Here is a 16,676-nt window from a genome sequence, read left to right as displayed (position 1 = left end):
GAAGTTTTCTGTGTGGATTTGTGAGCATGAAATTGTAGGTTAATGATAGTACTACAAGACGTCAAGTGGATTTATTTTTCTGTTTCGTTATTTTATATAGCTTTCCTACCTATATAGTTTGAATAACTAATTAATCATTTCATAAGCAGACAAACACGAAGAAGCCGATCCCGTGGCAAATTGGTTAGCGTAATAAACTGCGAAGTCTAATGTCGGATTAGATTGATTGATTTAGTTTATTTTACTTCGCGTTTTGTGCCTCCAGGCTAATTTGCGAAGATGGGGATGAGTGATGAAATGATGAAATTGATGAATGGACATTCACAAACAACCAAGCCCGACCGGGATTCGAACCCGGGAGATGTCGGATTAGAGCCTGGACTAGAAAATATGGATGGGTTGGGTCATTGTCTTTATACCACTTCCATCACCTATCACATCCTTTATCATCGCGATTAACCGAAAGTGGTAGACGCGAAATAAAAATAGAACCTTTGCATGGAAGTCCGAAAGAGAGGCAAGGGGGGGGGGGGGTGCACGACCCACCTGGAAAATGAAAGTCAACCAAAAATTATATACAGTCATGGACATAAGTATTCATACAAAGGCATTGTCTGAATGAAACATGTTATTATACAAAGAAGACCGTAAAGGCAAGTCACGTCTGTAGCACATATGCTCCATTGGAATGGCAAGAATAGAAACGCAAAGCAATTGTGTGCATACAATTGAAATTGTCATGAGAAATGTGGGTAATCCTTAGAGAAACTGCTTTCTGGATGGTCATAAGTATTCATACGCCAGGTTATAAACCCCCAAAAAAGTTCGTGAAACAACCGTTTCCATCATTCAGTGCCAGATATTTGTTTACTGCAGTTGCACCTGTGTAAGGAAGTGGTTGGTTTGGTGTTGGCGTGCTGCAGGAAGTCAAATGGGCCGCAAAGGGAAGGAAACCACGATCGAAGAGAGGAAAATTATGATATCATTATACCACAATAAGAAATCATATTCTGATATCTCAGACATAGTTGGGAGAAGTCGTGCGACTGTGCAATGTCATCAAACGAAATAATGACACAAAAGTGCTGATAAACAGGGAAAGGGTTGGGCGTCCTCAGAAACTTACTTCGAGAGAGAAACAAGGACTGTTGAGAATGATCAAGAAAAACCCAAAATTAACATCGTCAGCAGTGTCGGCACATGTTCACGAACACCTGGGAAAACAAGTGTCCTCGAGAAGTATTAGAAGGCTTTTCAACCGAGCAGGGTACAGAACTAGGGTACCTAGAAGGAAGCTATACATCAGTAAGAAGAACAAGAAGGCCAGATTAATATTTTCAAAGGAGTATGTGAGTAAAAGTTTGGACTTCTGGGATAAAGTGTTCTTTACGGACGAGAGTAAATTTAATATTATCCATAGTGATGGTAGAATTTTGGTGTGGAGAAAGCCCAATAATGAGCTTGAGCCTCGAAATCTCTTGGCCACAGGTAAACATGGAGGTGGTGGCGTTATGGTCTGGGGCTGTATGTCAGCCTCAGGTGTTGGAGAACTCGTCTTTATTGAGGGAACTATGGATAGATTTGTCTATTTGGATATTCTGAAGAATAATTTGCATCATTTGGGTCTTGGAAATTATTTTTACTTCCAGCAGGACAACGACCCTAAACATATAGCTGAGATTGTCCGCCTTTGGTTGTCATATAATACTCCCCATACACTCAAAACTCCACCTCAGTCCCCAGACCTTAACCCGATTGAACATCTTTGGAGCCATTTGGAAACCAGACTCCAAAAACATGACATAACAAGCAAGAATAGACTGAAAGAGGTCATTTTGCATGAGTGGCACAATATTACATCTGAAATAACCACGCCTCTTGTTCATTCTATGCAAAAGAGACTGACAGCTGTTCTCCATAACAGAGGAATGCATACTAAATTCTGACGACATGGTATTTGTTCCTTTCTTGTCTTCAAAGTGAACTTTTATGTTGGTGTATGAATACTTTTGTCCAGCCAAAGAAGCGGGTATTGAGAATGTATTTTATTTTATTTTTCTACAAGCAGCATCTGATATTTATTGTTGTTGTCAATATATCGTTTGGTGCATACATGGTCAAGATTAACAGTTTTGACTTCCTTATTGTTTTCCTAGCTGCTGCAATTCGTCCTTTCTTCCTTTCAGTTCCACTGTATGATTACTTTTGTCCATCACTGTATATATCTCACACAATTCCATTTCAGCTGCAATAATATATGTTAATTATTGCATGAACATAACTAGTTAACTAACTAACTCTCTAGCCTTCTTAAACCCGAAGGTTCATGGCTGCAGAACACAGGCCTTCCATCTGTCCCTATCCTGAGCAAGATCTATATACTCTTTTCCATCCCTACCGATTTCCTTTAGGTCTATCTCAACGTTGTCCCTCCATCTTCGTCTTAACCTTCCTAAAGGTCTCTTACCATCAGGTTTCCCAACAAGAATCCTATAAACTCCTCTTTCCTCTCCCATTCGTGCCACATGGCCTGCCCACCTAAGTCTTCTTGATTTAATTATTCTAATTATCTCCTCATCCCTTTTAGGTCCAAATATTTTCCTAAGGATCTTATTTTCAAATAAGATGAATATGATAACTTCAAATTAAAGCAATGTTTTTTGAGGAGACAACACTGTTATGCACCTTGTTTGCCTCCCTCCCCCCGGAAAAACTACGTTGCTTGCCCCTCTTTGGAAAAAATCCTGCAGACGTCCATGAACCTTTAGTATCGACTTCGGAGTATAAAGCATTGATTCTTCAATGTATAGAGCGGCAATATACCGCGACAGCCTCTTACAGAGTATTTGCCAGGAAATATCAACACGAGAACAGGGATAGGAATTCCTCTTATTTTAGATTTTCTCAAACTAATTTCAAGTATCTGGTGAAAATTCTTTCTATTTAGTATGCAAATAAAGGTTTTAAATTTGAATGGGTGTATTAATTTTCTGGGTTTTTCCTAGAGACGATATGAAGCACTGCGGATACGAAGGGCGAACTCAACAAAGTGCATTGTGAGGGAAATGCGTTTCAAGTTGTCAGGCACAATTCGAGCTCCACAAAAACTTGGTAACTGTAGATCGGAATGTTTCATGCGTGATTTTCAAAGATTTTATGGAGTTCGCCCTTCGTATCCGCAATGCCTCATATTTTCAATTACTTTGAAGCATTTTGGACCATTTTTTATTTTTATAAGCAACTGCATTAATTGATAGAATGATCTTAAACATGAAACTAATTGTTTTTTCCAATGATTGACTGTTTTCTTTGCCTTTCATTACGCTAGGTCACTCAGCCGCTATCTTTGTTGTGAGCCTAGATTAAGTGTGATTGGAGCTTATCCTATATGCTTTCTTCATACAACATGGCTGTCGGCTACATGTTTGACATCTTAACACAACTTCTTTGAAACATCGCTCATGAAATGTATTTCACCTATCGTCCTACGGGAATCAGAGGAACGTAACTACAAAAATTCTGTTTTCAGTTTCGTTAAAAAAAAAATCCTCTGAAAAGTATATTAGAGAAAATCGACATTTTCCACTTCTAATTCTTATCTGTAAGGCGGAGTCACGTTTAAGAGTCATATTCCTAAGAATACATTATTTCCTCTCCTATTAATTTGATAAATTAGAGTTAAGTCGCTCTGGTTCTCACACACGCTATCAGCCCCTATTTTCCAAAATTTGGCACGTTAGGTATTACGCCAGATGTGTCATTTGGGTATGATGCATTTTTGTTATATGCCTGTGGAGATTCGAACAGTGTTCTCGGCTTGCGAGCCAGGTTATATCGACGTCAGCGTCCAACGTTTGGAGCGCATACATTGCTCTAAGCAGGATGCTCTCTACCTTATGATGGGACACTTTTTTACCCATGAAAGTTATTGTCCGTGGCCTGCAAGCAAAGTTCTTGCAACAAACTGCCTCGAGAGAATTATGCGTAGGCTATGTGTGACTTTTCTGTTTCTCAGACCACGTGTGACTACCTACAAATTATGTGAAACAATAACATAAACAACTTCCCATGTGAGTATGAGAAAACACTTGCATTCTAGCCGGGTTCGATTCCTGTGATTCGAATTCCACTTTAAACTGTAGGCCCACTCCCAATTAGCCTATCTGTGCATACAAGTGAACTTAAAACAAGACAAACTTTCATTCTAACCTCAGTCACTTATGGGAGCTGCTTAGAAGTAGTAGTGTTGACTGCCATGACTAAAATTTCTGGATCCAAGTTCACTTCCTCTCAACGATTTTATTTGTTGTTTTAAGTCCCCTTTATGCACAGTAAGGCTAATCGGGACTGGACCTACAATTTAAAGTGGGATCCGAACCACTTGTGCCTCCACCGGGTATCGAACCCGGGACCCCTCTCTCGACGATTTGACTGAGTCTGCACTCCTGCGCTACACTCCGCTGTCTATGCAATGTAATTTTAAAAGTTGTTAACTGAGGTATCCTAGTCACTAATTCCACCGCTGCCACCGGTTAGTCAAGGTGACTCATCATCAGCCAGGCTCGGGCGAAATGCAACTCATTAAACCGTCGCGGACGAACTGTGGCATTTTTCTAGGAATTTCGCTTTCGGACCAAACGCTACTGAACGTACAGCAGTCCCAGTGCCTGCTCCAAGTTGCACAGCTGCTTTCGGAGCCCTTGGTTTGGGAAGGGGATGGGCGTGAGGAAAGGGTCTTTATTTTTCATACTGAAGCTCGTTCATTTCGTTCTCCTATTTCTCTTGGTTGAATTTTCTGAGATACAGAATCTACCTCATTTTCCTTTTCATTTTGTTTTATTGCGTCACCCACGGTACTCTTACATGTACTTAACATTTTTAATTTCCCTGTACCTACACCCTTTGGTTAGGTAAAAATAAATAGCTGCAGTTCGTCAAATGTTGTATTTTTGTTTTTGTTACCCATTTTTCTCGTACTTCAGTCAGGGGCAATGGAGCTACTGGTAACAGACGTAGTTAGGAAATAGCATGAATTGTTTCTTCCCCGCACTGTAGTTGACCGATAAAAGAACTATGTAAAGTCTCGTTTCTATTACCACAAATTTTACCGCGCAACATGACACGCGGCATGCGACGCTGCATGTGCCAAGCATTTGTTGAAATGGAAACTGTCTGCAACATGCCGCGGCGCAAGTGCCGGGGACAAAATTGCCCCAAACGATTAAGACGCACAACGTGCGCGGCGGACAATGGAAACAGCCTGCAGCAAGTTCCTGGGGCATACGAACTAGAGTAGAAACAGACGACGCGACTACAATCTGTGGTCCAACAAGATTTAATAACAATGCAAAATCACTTGCAGTCATTCTTACAAAGTTTTCGTATCCACTTTGAAGACGTAAGTCTCTCATCAACGAGTTAATTTTTTGCTAGAAAACTTCTAATCCACCATCTAGGTTGTTTTCGCCTCTTTTTTTAGAAATTCATGATACGCGCCTGCCATAACCACAAAACCCGCCATAGCTTTATTGTTCATCTTTACCCAAGTTAAATCACCACCAAATTATTACAATACAAGAGAAGGAACACTGACTACTCTAAAGCACTGCACAACGCTACACTGCGATCCTGCACTCCAGTGTTGTTGCGGACGTATTTTGAAGAAGTAGTTTTGAATTGGAAGCAGTACGAGTACACTAAATGACGCGCAACATGCGCCGGCACATGTTGCACGTCATGAGTCTGGAACTTGTCTGAATGGAAACGTAGCTTAACAGAAACAGAAGACTTTCACGATTTGTCTGAATATTAAAGTGATCTCTTCTTTCACACCAAAACATAAATAACTATTTTCAGATTTGAAAACGTAACAGGGGTGTAAGGGGTGACCTTCCACGTAGTACACCCAATCGTCAACTTCATTCCACGTAGTACACCCTGGACTGCTCTTTGCAGACTAACGAGGCTCTGGCGACTGACCCTATGGCCAGTATAATTCTGTGTGTTCTGTTTTTTGTCATGTGTGCTGAGTGCCCCTTTAGAGCCTCAGCTTTTAACCTAAGTCAGAATATTTTAATATTTCAGTTATTCGATATTACAGTTACGTTATTTGTTATGGTAAGGGGCTGGACCCCGTATAACGTGGCGGTTGCAAAATAGCCTAAGTGCTGACGCACCCAAAATTAAAAAAGAAAAAATGTAACAGGGAATATAGCTTTAATAAATGCCTATAAATATTTCACTATCGTTTATATTTATGTACATGTTGTTAATTTCGAAATATTGTGAAGAAATGCAGCAAAATGCTACATATTCGATTACTAATTTGAGCCACTATACATGTTATGTTTTTATTTCATGAACAATGCGACACCACAGGTCCCGAGTTCAGATCCCAGCCTGTGTATTGTTTTCATTATTTTCTTCGTGATGTCCTTTCATCAATTTTGTCATTGCATCACCCATCCTCGTCTTCGCGATTAGCCAAAAGTGGCAGAAAACCAAAGTTAAATATAACAAATCAAATCAAACATTACTTGCAAGACAAGAATGGATAGGTTATTTTGAAGCTTCTGTTATTAAAAGCAAATTGTGTGTAGCTTTCCTAGACAGAAGTTTCAAACACAGAAAGTGATTGATTGGATAAGGGCTGTGGATTCCTACTCGAGCAGAAAATAAATATGTTTCAATTTATTACTTACAACAATAGCAAACTGATTTCCCGCTAAATCAAAGAAAACTTGCATTCACAGTTACAAATTGACGTGTTGAATGACCTTAACTACAGATTTCTCTCACTCCAATTCTGATTAATCGAACAGTACACCACAACGTGGGTCATTAAATATTTCCAACTTACTCTCGAGTTCCTTAACTAAAAATAAATTGACTGCGAGACAAAAACTCCTCTCCGATAACACATTATATGCAGAGTATACGTAAGTTGAAATTCCATCATAATAATTTGAATTCTTCAAGTAGTAGCTACAAATATAATTTTTCATGCATATTTTCTTAGCAGAATATGAAGTTTCTCACTTCAGAAGGATAACATATACACAGTATTTCACAAGCGTTTTTAGTTCGAGCTAGTCGTAGGCCTAATATGAATATAAACGTGACTTCATTACTTAGTTTAAAAAAGTGCCAGGCAATCAAAATTCGAGGGTATGCCTGAAATTATTTGTAGTATCTCATGTGTCAAGGGGGTTTTATAAGTAGTAGTAGTAGAAACGTAATTATACTGCATGTTGCAACTGAAACCGTAGCCTCGAAGACCGAAGTCGTTGAGTGGTCCACTCATACACTCGGTACCAAACATTCCAAGTTCGAGTAGACACCTGGGCATGGCTGTTTTTTTTTGTAAGCATCCCTTCATAGATTTAATATGATCATCATTCATCTTCATCGTCGCGATTATCTACAAGTGGCAGAAAAGCTATATAAAACAAGAATAATACAAAAGTATAACAAACAAAAGAGGATAAAAGGATGAACTGAGTTAATGATAGGAAGTTTTATGAAATTACTGTTTCTTGAAGAATCCTGTCCTTTGTTACGATTGTATTTCTCAGTCACACGTTGCTCAATGTTCACGTCGACTGTCGTCCTTACGTACTTGAAAATTACTTTCATGTCTGCCTATGCTCTTCTTTCAAACGTGGTAGGTGGGCGCTCTGTCTGTTTCTACACCAAAAAGTTTAATGAACCTCCTGTCCAAGAAGACAAGAATTACTGAAAGTAATTTTCAAAATTGTAAGCGGATGAGGGCCCTTGTAAATGATAAAATATACTGTACTTTTATTCGCTTAGTTTTGAGAATCACTTCCCATACAATTCTTGCCTTCTTGAGAGTCCAATGGCCCTGTCTAGCCACAAACCAGTTGCACAAACGCGGTTTCGTTTGTTTCGTACAAAAATTCCATCTAACGTTTCGTTTCTACGTAGTTTCTACTTGCTAAAAGTGCCTTTCATATCGCCCCAGGGCTTTGTCTACTCGGCTGCTTCGTGACCGAAGGTCACGTGTACAAAGTTTGAGGATTCACATTTTCCGATTTTGCGTGGTGCTGCTGCTGCTACGAGCGAACACAAGGGAAAAAACCTTGGACGAAAAGTCCCCGCACAGCTCTTCTACTCTTCAGCTCGGCCCATAAGGAAGAACGGTCAACTCTCCCCCTCCCCTCCACGTGGTAGTACAGTGCACAGGAGTTGCGGGTCTGCACAGGTTTCTTTCCTTGTGGTTCAGTTCGCCTTATCAAGGTCGTGCAGCAAATAATTATTTTTCGTCTTCCGATAGGAAAAAGCTTGCCTCTCGCTTACGTGGATGAACGCGTAGCACAGATGATTCCTTGGTTGGTCCTTTATGTTTCGTCCTTCAGCAATTTAATCTAAGCATGAATCATTCTCATCGCCAAACATACTGTATTTTTTAATTGATGTAACACATGTAAACTGAAAGAGAGAGAGAGAGAGAGAGAGAGAGAGAGAAAGATATACATAAACGTTTTCTTACAACAAACGTTTGTTTTCTATCGTATAAAGTGAACGCACATGTTAAAATTCATCTTGCATACATAACCAAATTAGAACAAATCCACGTAAAGTGATTTAGTATGCAGAAAATAAATATATTTGTGATAAATACATAGTTAATCAGTAAATTCCAATAACCAGAACTTCTGTCACGCTGAATCTTGTTTACGGATGTTTTCAAACGTTTTGTTTTACAATTTCATTTTTTCACTGACATCCAAAACGAAAATACGTATTATAATTTAATGACTTTCAAAATGTCAAAATGCTGTAATGTTAGTATGCTGCCGATCATAATTGTGAGGCTTCTTCGAAAACGCCTTCGATAACGGTATTTGCTATTCGTAACGGATATGTGTATCACTTTTTTGAAACAGACTTTTGTGAAGGGAAAGAACTGTAACGTTACAAAAGTAACGAGCACAATTATACGAGAGCCCTATGTTATTCTCTCCGGAACACGGCATCGGACACGTTATTGCACATCTGAACGTCTGTATGATACCAGCTATAAATAACGTTGTTGCTTTGAAGCGAAAAGTGTAACGTTTTTACAGTCGTGACCTCAATTAAGTTACTGGTTAATTGTAACGTTACTATCACTTTCCACACACACTAAAGTTACTAGTCAATCGTGACGAACTTGTTTCTTACCCTGTAACGTTACTGGTTGCCGGCAATGGATGTAACGTTAAAGCGTCACCTAACGACCTACTGATTTACAGATCAGTTATGGTTCGGTACCGTTATGCACACCTGTAACGTAATGTTCATATACCTGAGGTAACGTTTCTGTTCACGAAAAAAGTTATTCTGTTTCTGGTTGTAACGTAACGGAAACCGTAATTGAAAATACCGTTCCATTTCGTTACGTTACGACTCCCTGATCCGAGCACTTTCGACGTGGTTTTGGCAATGTCTTGTGCGCTCGCAGAAGTGACTTTCGGCCACTTTTTGTGCGCTCTCGTGTTAGAGATGGGATTCTACGATGCTATAAATGTCTTCGAAAATTTCAGCATGTAGTATTAGAGGGTTGAAAACAAGTGAGTACCTTAGCATATTTGTAAAGTTTAGAACGCAACGCTAGGTGTGTACGTGCTCTAATATTGTACAAATACTCAAAATATTTTTCTCTATTTTCTTAATAATAAACTGAGTAAATGCTGTCCTTTTTAAAAGTAATTACTTACCGTAGTTTTCGGGTGAAAATAACCTTTCGTTAATTTTCATAGCGACGTACGTTTTCATGGTGAACAACAAACATTGCAAACGCAAATATTGTTACATCGATATTTCATTAAAACAACCATGATGTGGCTATGTTCGTATTTTGAGTATTAACTGTTTTTGTAATATCTGGACTGAATCTTCTTATGTAGATGTCACACTTGTTTGATGCACGTTTCCTAACTAGTAATTGAGTCATTGGCGTTACTGTTGATCTCGAGTTTAAAGTATGGTAAAAAAATGTCAATATTTAAGCCTTGGAAACGAATGTTGCTAGGAACGCAAAAAAAGGGTACGATCACCCTTAGAAGGGGGTAAGTAATTGATTTCCTAAAAATGTTCTCGGTCTTTTGAAACAATTTCATAGAGGGTTGTGAGGGTTGTAATGAAACATTTTCTTGCCTCCGGGGCTTCACGGAGAACATTTATGTATGTCAGTGACTGGTGGAATTGGGGCTATATAAAATTTCATATTGGGTTAAACTGCGTTTTAAATAAAGTAAGGATAAATTTGGCACTACAGATACGCTAATATATACCACCAGAATGTTTTCAAATTGAATCGTCACACGAACAACATTGTTACCAACAGTTCTGCAGACAGAGGCGTAAGGTCGGAGAAAAATTGCTTTGGTCTTCGAGAATACAATAGACACCCCTTATATGAACAAAGATAAATATTTATACACAGCGGAACTTCCTATTTGAGGAATAACATGTAAGAGATAGCAACATGGATGATTTTTATGGTGTTTCTGTCGCATTTTGTGCTTATTGGATACAATATTGTTCGTGTGAACGATTCAATTGTTGTGCATTGAAAAACCGCTCCCAGCACTATAGCAACAATGAGAGGTTTATAAAAGACAATTAAACGCTGAAACTATCGAGGTCTGGGTGGCGTAATCGGTTGATCCCGTGTCTGCTGTTAGTGTGTAGCTTGCTTGTCCCACATGATAGCTCTGTGCTTGATGGCGACTTGGCTATGTCCGGACAGGACACGTGGCGATACCACTGCCTTAAAACTCTCCGTTAGTGGGGTATTCCTAACAAACTTTTCATTCATTTTGTGAGGATGGATTGATTCATATTTTTGAGTCTAAACGGCGGACGACAAATCCTTCCCACTGTCGTTTTTCTATTTATTTATTTTTAAGATTCGCATTTTTCGTGTTCAGCATAGGGTTGATTATATTAATTGAAATAACATGCAACGTTAATACAGATTGTCTTCAAAGTACTCCTTCAGTTTAGATTGATTGACTTGATTGATTTGCTTTATTTTACTTCGCCTTTTGTGCCACTTTTGGCTAATTTACAAAGATAGGGATGAGTGATGACATGATGAAATTGATGAATGGACACTCACACACATCCATGCCCAGCTCGGGATTCGAACCCGGAACCCCAGGCGTCGTAGTGCGATGTGCTAACAACTCCGCCAGGGGAACGGCCTTCCAGTTGAGAGATACACCTTTCTATAATATAAGAAAAATATCCGACATTTTTGGAAAACCAGACGTGCGTATTTAAGGGTTAATAATATCCAGAAATATGACTCATGAAGTTTTTTCTTAACCTATTGGTTGTTAAATGCTGAGGCAAGAACAGCGCTATACATTCAGATACTGAAACTTTGAAACAAAGAGAACGGGTTGTTTTTCTTTGTACTTAAAAGAGCAACTTTCTAATTTCGGCTTCCGTGTAAAGACGTAAGTAGAATTTGTACCAGCCTAATCGACAGCTTTTAATACATGAATTATCATAATTTAATTAAATTTAACGGAATAGAATGTATTTCATGCATTAGCTGCATTATGTAACAAATGTTAGTGTTCAGTGCCTTTCATCTTTATTGTGCACCATATTGAGAGTCGTGGTAGGCAGCTTCCAATGACTTGTATACCTAATGTAGGAAAACGAGATAGGTTTATACTTGCACTGAGGGAAATTCATTAGATCCTACCATTGTAGAGTTTTCAAATATTTTAACTGCAACGCAACAATGGTTGATTGATTCGTTGATAGACATTATCCCATGGTACGGAATAGTCACTTACATTCAATATTCTTAGATTTTATCTGGAAATTTTGAGAACCAATAGATTGTGTAAATATAACACAATAGGTTTTCGTGCATTGAAAACAAAAAATATAAATGAAATATGAATAAGCATTTTGTTGCATCCCAAAGAGTGAACCAGAGACGGTTCCAAACTTTTCTGAGTGATACCGAAGCAGGGTATGGCACTTTAGAGAAGTTCGTTGTCTTAGTGCTGGTAAGGTGCTCAAAAACGTTTTCGATCTGAGGGGTGAGATCAGCGAATTCATGGAAAGTAAATGTACGGAAATATAACAGCTCAACAATGGCTGATTTTTCTTATCTCACAGATATTACAATGCACCTGAGCGATCTGAAAATCAAACTAGAAGGGAATAACAATTTGGTAACTCATCTCGGTGATCATGCGAAAGCCTTTGATTCCAAATTATGTTTGTGGGAGATTCAGTTTAAAAATGCGAACTCCACTTCACAAGTGGTGATTCAAAAAAGTAAAAAGTATGCTGAAACTATCGCAGTATTAAGATCTGAATTTACCACAAGATTTCAAGACCTTAGTTCACATAACATGTTTACTATATTCTCCACGCAAATGGAACTTATCGAATTACATTGTAAGGTTGAATTAAGGGAGAAATTTAAGACTAGATAGATAGAGTTTTACTACAAATATGTGAGAGTGTCAGAATTCCCTTTTCTGTATAAATCATGTCCCGTTCATTGCATCTATATTCGGTAAAACATAAGTTTGCGAACAGCTCTTTTCCAAAATAAAAAAAAAATCAAATCGAAGTTGAGGAATCTACTGACCGACACACCTTCAAAACTGTCTGCGAGTAGCATCAACCAACTTCAAGGCGGATATTGACATGTTAGTAAAGGAAGAATAATCAGAGTCCTCTCATTGAAGAGGTAAATGACAATTCTTGTGTATTGTGTATTAATGGTTATCGCCCTTTTTTACAAACGAGATAACAGTTTTATTTTATTATGCTCATTTGTTGTGTTGTAGCGCCTATTCTCAATTAAGAACTTGTCAGTGTTTTCTGCAATAGTTAATTTCCATGTGAATGATATGGATAACTTGAAGGACACAAAAGGTAATATCACTGCCACAGATGAACTCCATATGAAGAGTCAAGTACGCACAGAGTTGGAATACCGGTGAGATATCGTACGTGTCACCACTAGCGTACGCGGGATTCTCAAAAGTTCTGGGCGGGTAGTAGCCCCATCATCCCCCCAGTATACACACGTTCATGCCACATAAGATGGACATGTCAAAGTGGACTGAATGCAATACATGAACACTGAGCAGGCACAGTGATATATTTATGTCATTCAAAAATATTCTTATTTAACTGCAAATTTCTAAAGTACTCCATGTACAGTCACCGACAATAAAAATGGGCACCTAGATCCTGAAATTCTCGTTTTCCTTCAAGGTGTTATGTGTATTGCCTAACTCTACGGTGGTGGTAGAAATTGCCATTGAAATTTGCTATTGGATCCACTTATCGCCGTAGGATTAGGCAACACACATAACGCCTTTCAGGGAAGAAAGTATTTCAGGATCTAGGTGTCCTATTTATACTTCCGGTGACTGTACATGACGATTCTCTTGACCAGTATTTAATTCTCAAGATATTTTTTTTAGCAGAGAAAAGCTATGATGCCGTTCTGTCACATCCGAAAATGAGCTTTAATTCTGAAGGAATAACCCGAGTGTCCTCAAATATATCAGTGATTTTAAATAGGCATGGTAGTATACAAAGGATAGATGCGTCTTCAGAAACAGTGGTTCTCAACTTGTTTCGACTGCAACTTGGTAAATTATTTTTTTAGAAGTTCATGCACTAATCCAAACAATTTTAATTATAAGAACTTTTATAATTTTTAAAATTCAAGGCATTATTTAATACTCACCATTTAAATTAAATACTAAAATGACATAATCTTAAAGAGTAATTGTTCGACTATGTCTATGCTTGTGTTTACAATTTTAAAATTAGGTTTAAATTAGTTATCAACCACTGAATCTAATGAAATCTTGTAGTTTCCGCGGGCCAACATCATTAAATTAATTTGATAATTGCTGATTTTCATTGGCATGCTGTATTTTGAATATTACAAACCTAATTGGGAATTATATTATTAAACTCTGAAAAGAGATAACTCTATTATTGATTAGATTCTAATGTTGTTGATTGCAGAAAAAATGTAGTGATAAATATTTATATATTTCGAAACATTCAAGAAAATAACTCTCCAGGATATTTTCCTTTACCATAAAATTTATTAATAAAAATATTTTAAAACATCTTTAGTCACACAATCAAGGAACCTCTCAAAATTGAAAACGTCTTCAGTTTTGACAAGCAGCAAAGAAATAGGGGAGTTGTTTGAATTAGATATCACGTTCTGAAGGTCTAGAATTCAATCATTTGCAGGAAATGTTTGTCCGGTAAATATATAGTTGTGAAATGGCATTATTATTTGTATGATAATGATTGGACACCTTGCGGTTCTTTCTATTGTCCTCGATGTTGATTGAAAACATGAATTGAAATATGTGCAGTAAGCTATTAAGTTGTACGAATTGAGGCCTCACTCAAGAATTATTTCCTCATAATTTTTGTTATCATCTCGAGCTTTAAAGAATAAATTTCCCAAGAAAGAGTGAGTATGAAATTTTTAATAGCTTTCTTGAAAGAAACTGTTTATGAACGTTTATTTACAGTACAAAAATACCTGATCCTCGTGCATAAAATATATTCTAAACTTAAAATAAAATAAATGGCAATAATTGGATTCGAAGTTCATTAGGAAATGCATTTTGGTCATTGGTTTATTGTTAATTCGTATCAGTAAACAATACAGACCCATCTATCCGAGAATGTTTGAATCATTTTTGCATCATGTTCTCCAAAATACTCATCATACCGAAGCAATTTTAGTGGTACGAAGCGATTTTGAATAGGAGAGAGGGGTGTTACAATGTTGAATTTATTTGTGTGTTTGGGTACAGCATTTTGCTTTCTCTTCCATGTTGTTCAAAATTAAGTTACGTTGCACAGAAGACTTCCATCTGTCCATAAAAGCACTTTTAATAACACTACTTACTGTATTGTGTGTATGTAAAATATAGGTTACATAGCGTCGCTCATACACCTACCAAATTATACATTGTTAATACTGAAAAACTACCAGACACAAGTTTAAAAAGCGGTTATTATGCGAGCAAATTGTTACATTTGTTGAGGAACATCCTTCGAAATGTTTTGCTGTGCTGGTACCAATAATTTACATTCAATAGAAAAACGGATTGTAGCACGTCCGGGACGATTGAAGAAGGAGAGGGTGTCTTGCTAAAGATGGAACGAAATCAAGACGTGGACTAATTTATCAACAAGCGGTCGTCCAAGCGGTCTGAAAGCGGACTAATTTATTAAGTCTGTCAAGTAGTAACAACTTCAAATAAGTAAGTTTTAAGGGTAACACCCTGTATTGCGAGATATATCAATAAACTAACTTGTGTGAGGGTTAACAAACAAGACGTTAGAATATCAGACATGAAGCAGTACAACGTACAATTTTGGATTAATAAAACGTGAAGAATTCATGAGATAGGAAAGGTAAGTAGAATATCGTAGAGCAAGAATCGTGAAAAAGTTAATTTGCGTCACAACGTGCAGTGTGCAAAGCTGAGTAACAGAATGCGGTGAACTCGTAAAACAATCTTTATCTGGGTTAGTGTAGAACACCCTGAAGATAAAGAGTATAAGTGCAAATAGGGTGGAGAGGGGGAGAACAGAGAATGAAGAAAACACGTGTGGAGGAGGGTAGCTGGCACACTTACTTCATCGTCAGATATGTTGTCGTTGTCCTCCGACATGTTTTAAGCCAGCGTCTTCGAGCGGCGCCCGATCCACATGGAAAACGAGGGAACGAAGGACACAGACCACGACGCGTTTAGATCCGTGCACGCCCAACGGCAAGCTTTGACTGACGAGGCGCCACGACGAGCAGCGCACCTGGCGGCGAGGGGAGGAATAATCGATGAATGACGGTGCTAGGCGGGTCAGCGCTCATGAGTGAGTCATGCAAGTGAAACGACCTTCGCCTAACAGGCTGTCGGCAGGGGAGGGGGTTGTTCAGTACTTTTATTCTCTATAGCGCTGACAATGAGACCAGCTACCTGCGTGAACTTCAGTAATCATTGCGTCCTACTTCCTTTGAGGCATCTAATAGCAAAACAGCCAATCAGAGAGTGCCACTTGCTACAACAGCCAATCATGAAGCAAGGCATCATAATATGTTGGTCTCCACGATGGCGCAGTGCCTTGTAATCAAGGGGTAGCAAGTTCGATACTCTGTGCAGGCACATTGCACAGTGGTTTGGATTCCACGTTAAACTGTAGGTCCAGTCACGATTAGCCTACATGTACATAAAGTGGACTCAAACAATAAAATAAAGCCTCAACATTATGATATGTCCAGAACCACAACCAGAAGTTAAGTTAAGTTAAGGGAACTTGGAATTCGTCACACACAACCCCATGCGGTTAGGTAACCCACAACACAACATCATAGCAAGCAAAAGTACTGAATAACGCGTAGCGCAACAGCCCGTGAGGGCCAAGGCCTACAAACTGACTGTCTGCCTAATTCCCACGTGCCTCGGTAGAGGTGGATGATCATCCAACCAGTTCGGGGGACGTGAGGTCAGCACGAAGAACCCTCAGTCGTTGTGGCACGTTTCCATGATCTGATTACGGTACTCTTCCGTACCTCACGAATTTCTTCACGATGGTGGGTCACCACCGGTCCGGAAATGTCACGAGAAAAGTAATAA

The 16,676-nt window shown here is 38.6% G+C and overlaps 1 protein-coding gene across 1 annotated transcript in view; it reads right to left on the bottom strand.

Annotated features, from left to right (window-relative positions):
- Positions 1-15,809, bottom strand: part of LOC145990855 (inactive dipeptidyl peptidase 10-like) — a 621,213-nt gene extending 605,404 nt beyond the window's left edge. Inside the window, exon 1 of the mRNA XM_083126291.1 lies at positions 15,681-15,809. Coding sequence (XP_082982417.1) covers positions 15,681-15,716 — 36 coding nt within the window. The 5' untranslated portion in view covers positions 15,717-15,809. The remainder of the gene's footprint in view (positions 1-15,680) is intronic.
- Between the last annotated feature and the right edge of the window lie 867 nt (positions 15,810-16,676).

This window comes from Lepisma saccharinum, chromosome 8 (genome assembly GCF_977018435.1).
Source record: "Lepisma saccharinum chromosome 8, izLepSacc3.1, whole genome shotgun sequence".
NCBI lineage: Eukaryota > Metazoa > Arthropoda > Insecta > Zygentoma > Lepismatidae > Lepisma > Lepisma saccharinum.
This window is presented reverse-complemented; position numbering and strand designations above follow the sequence as displayed.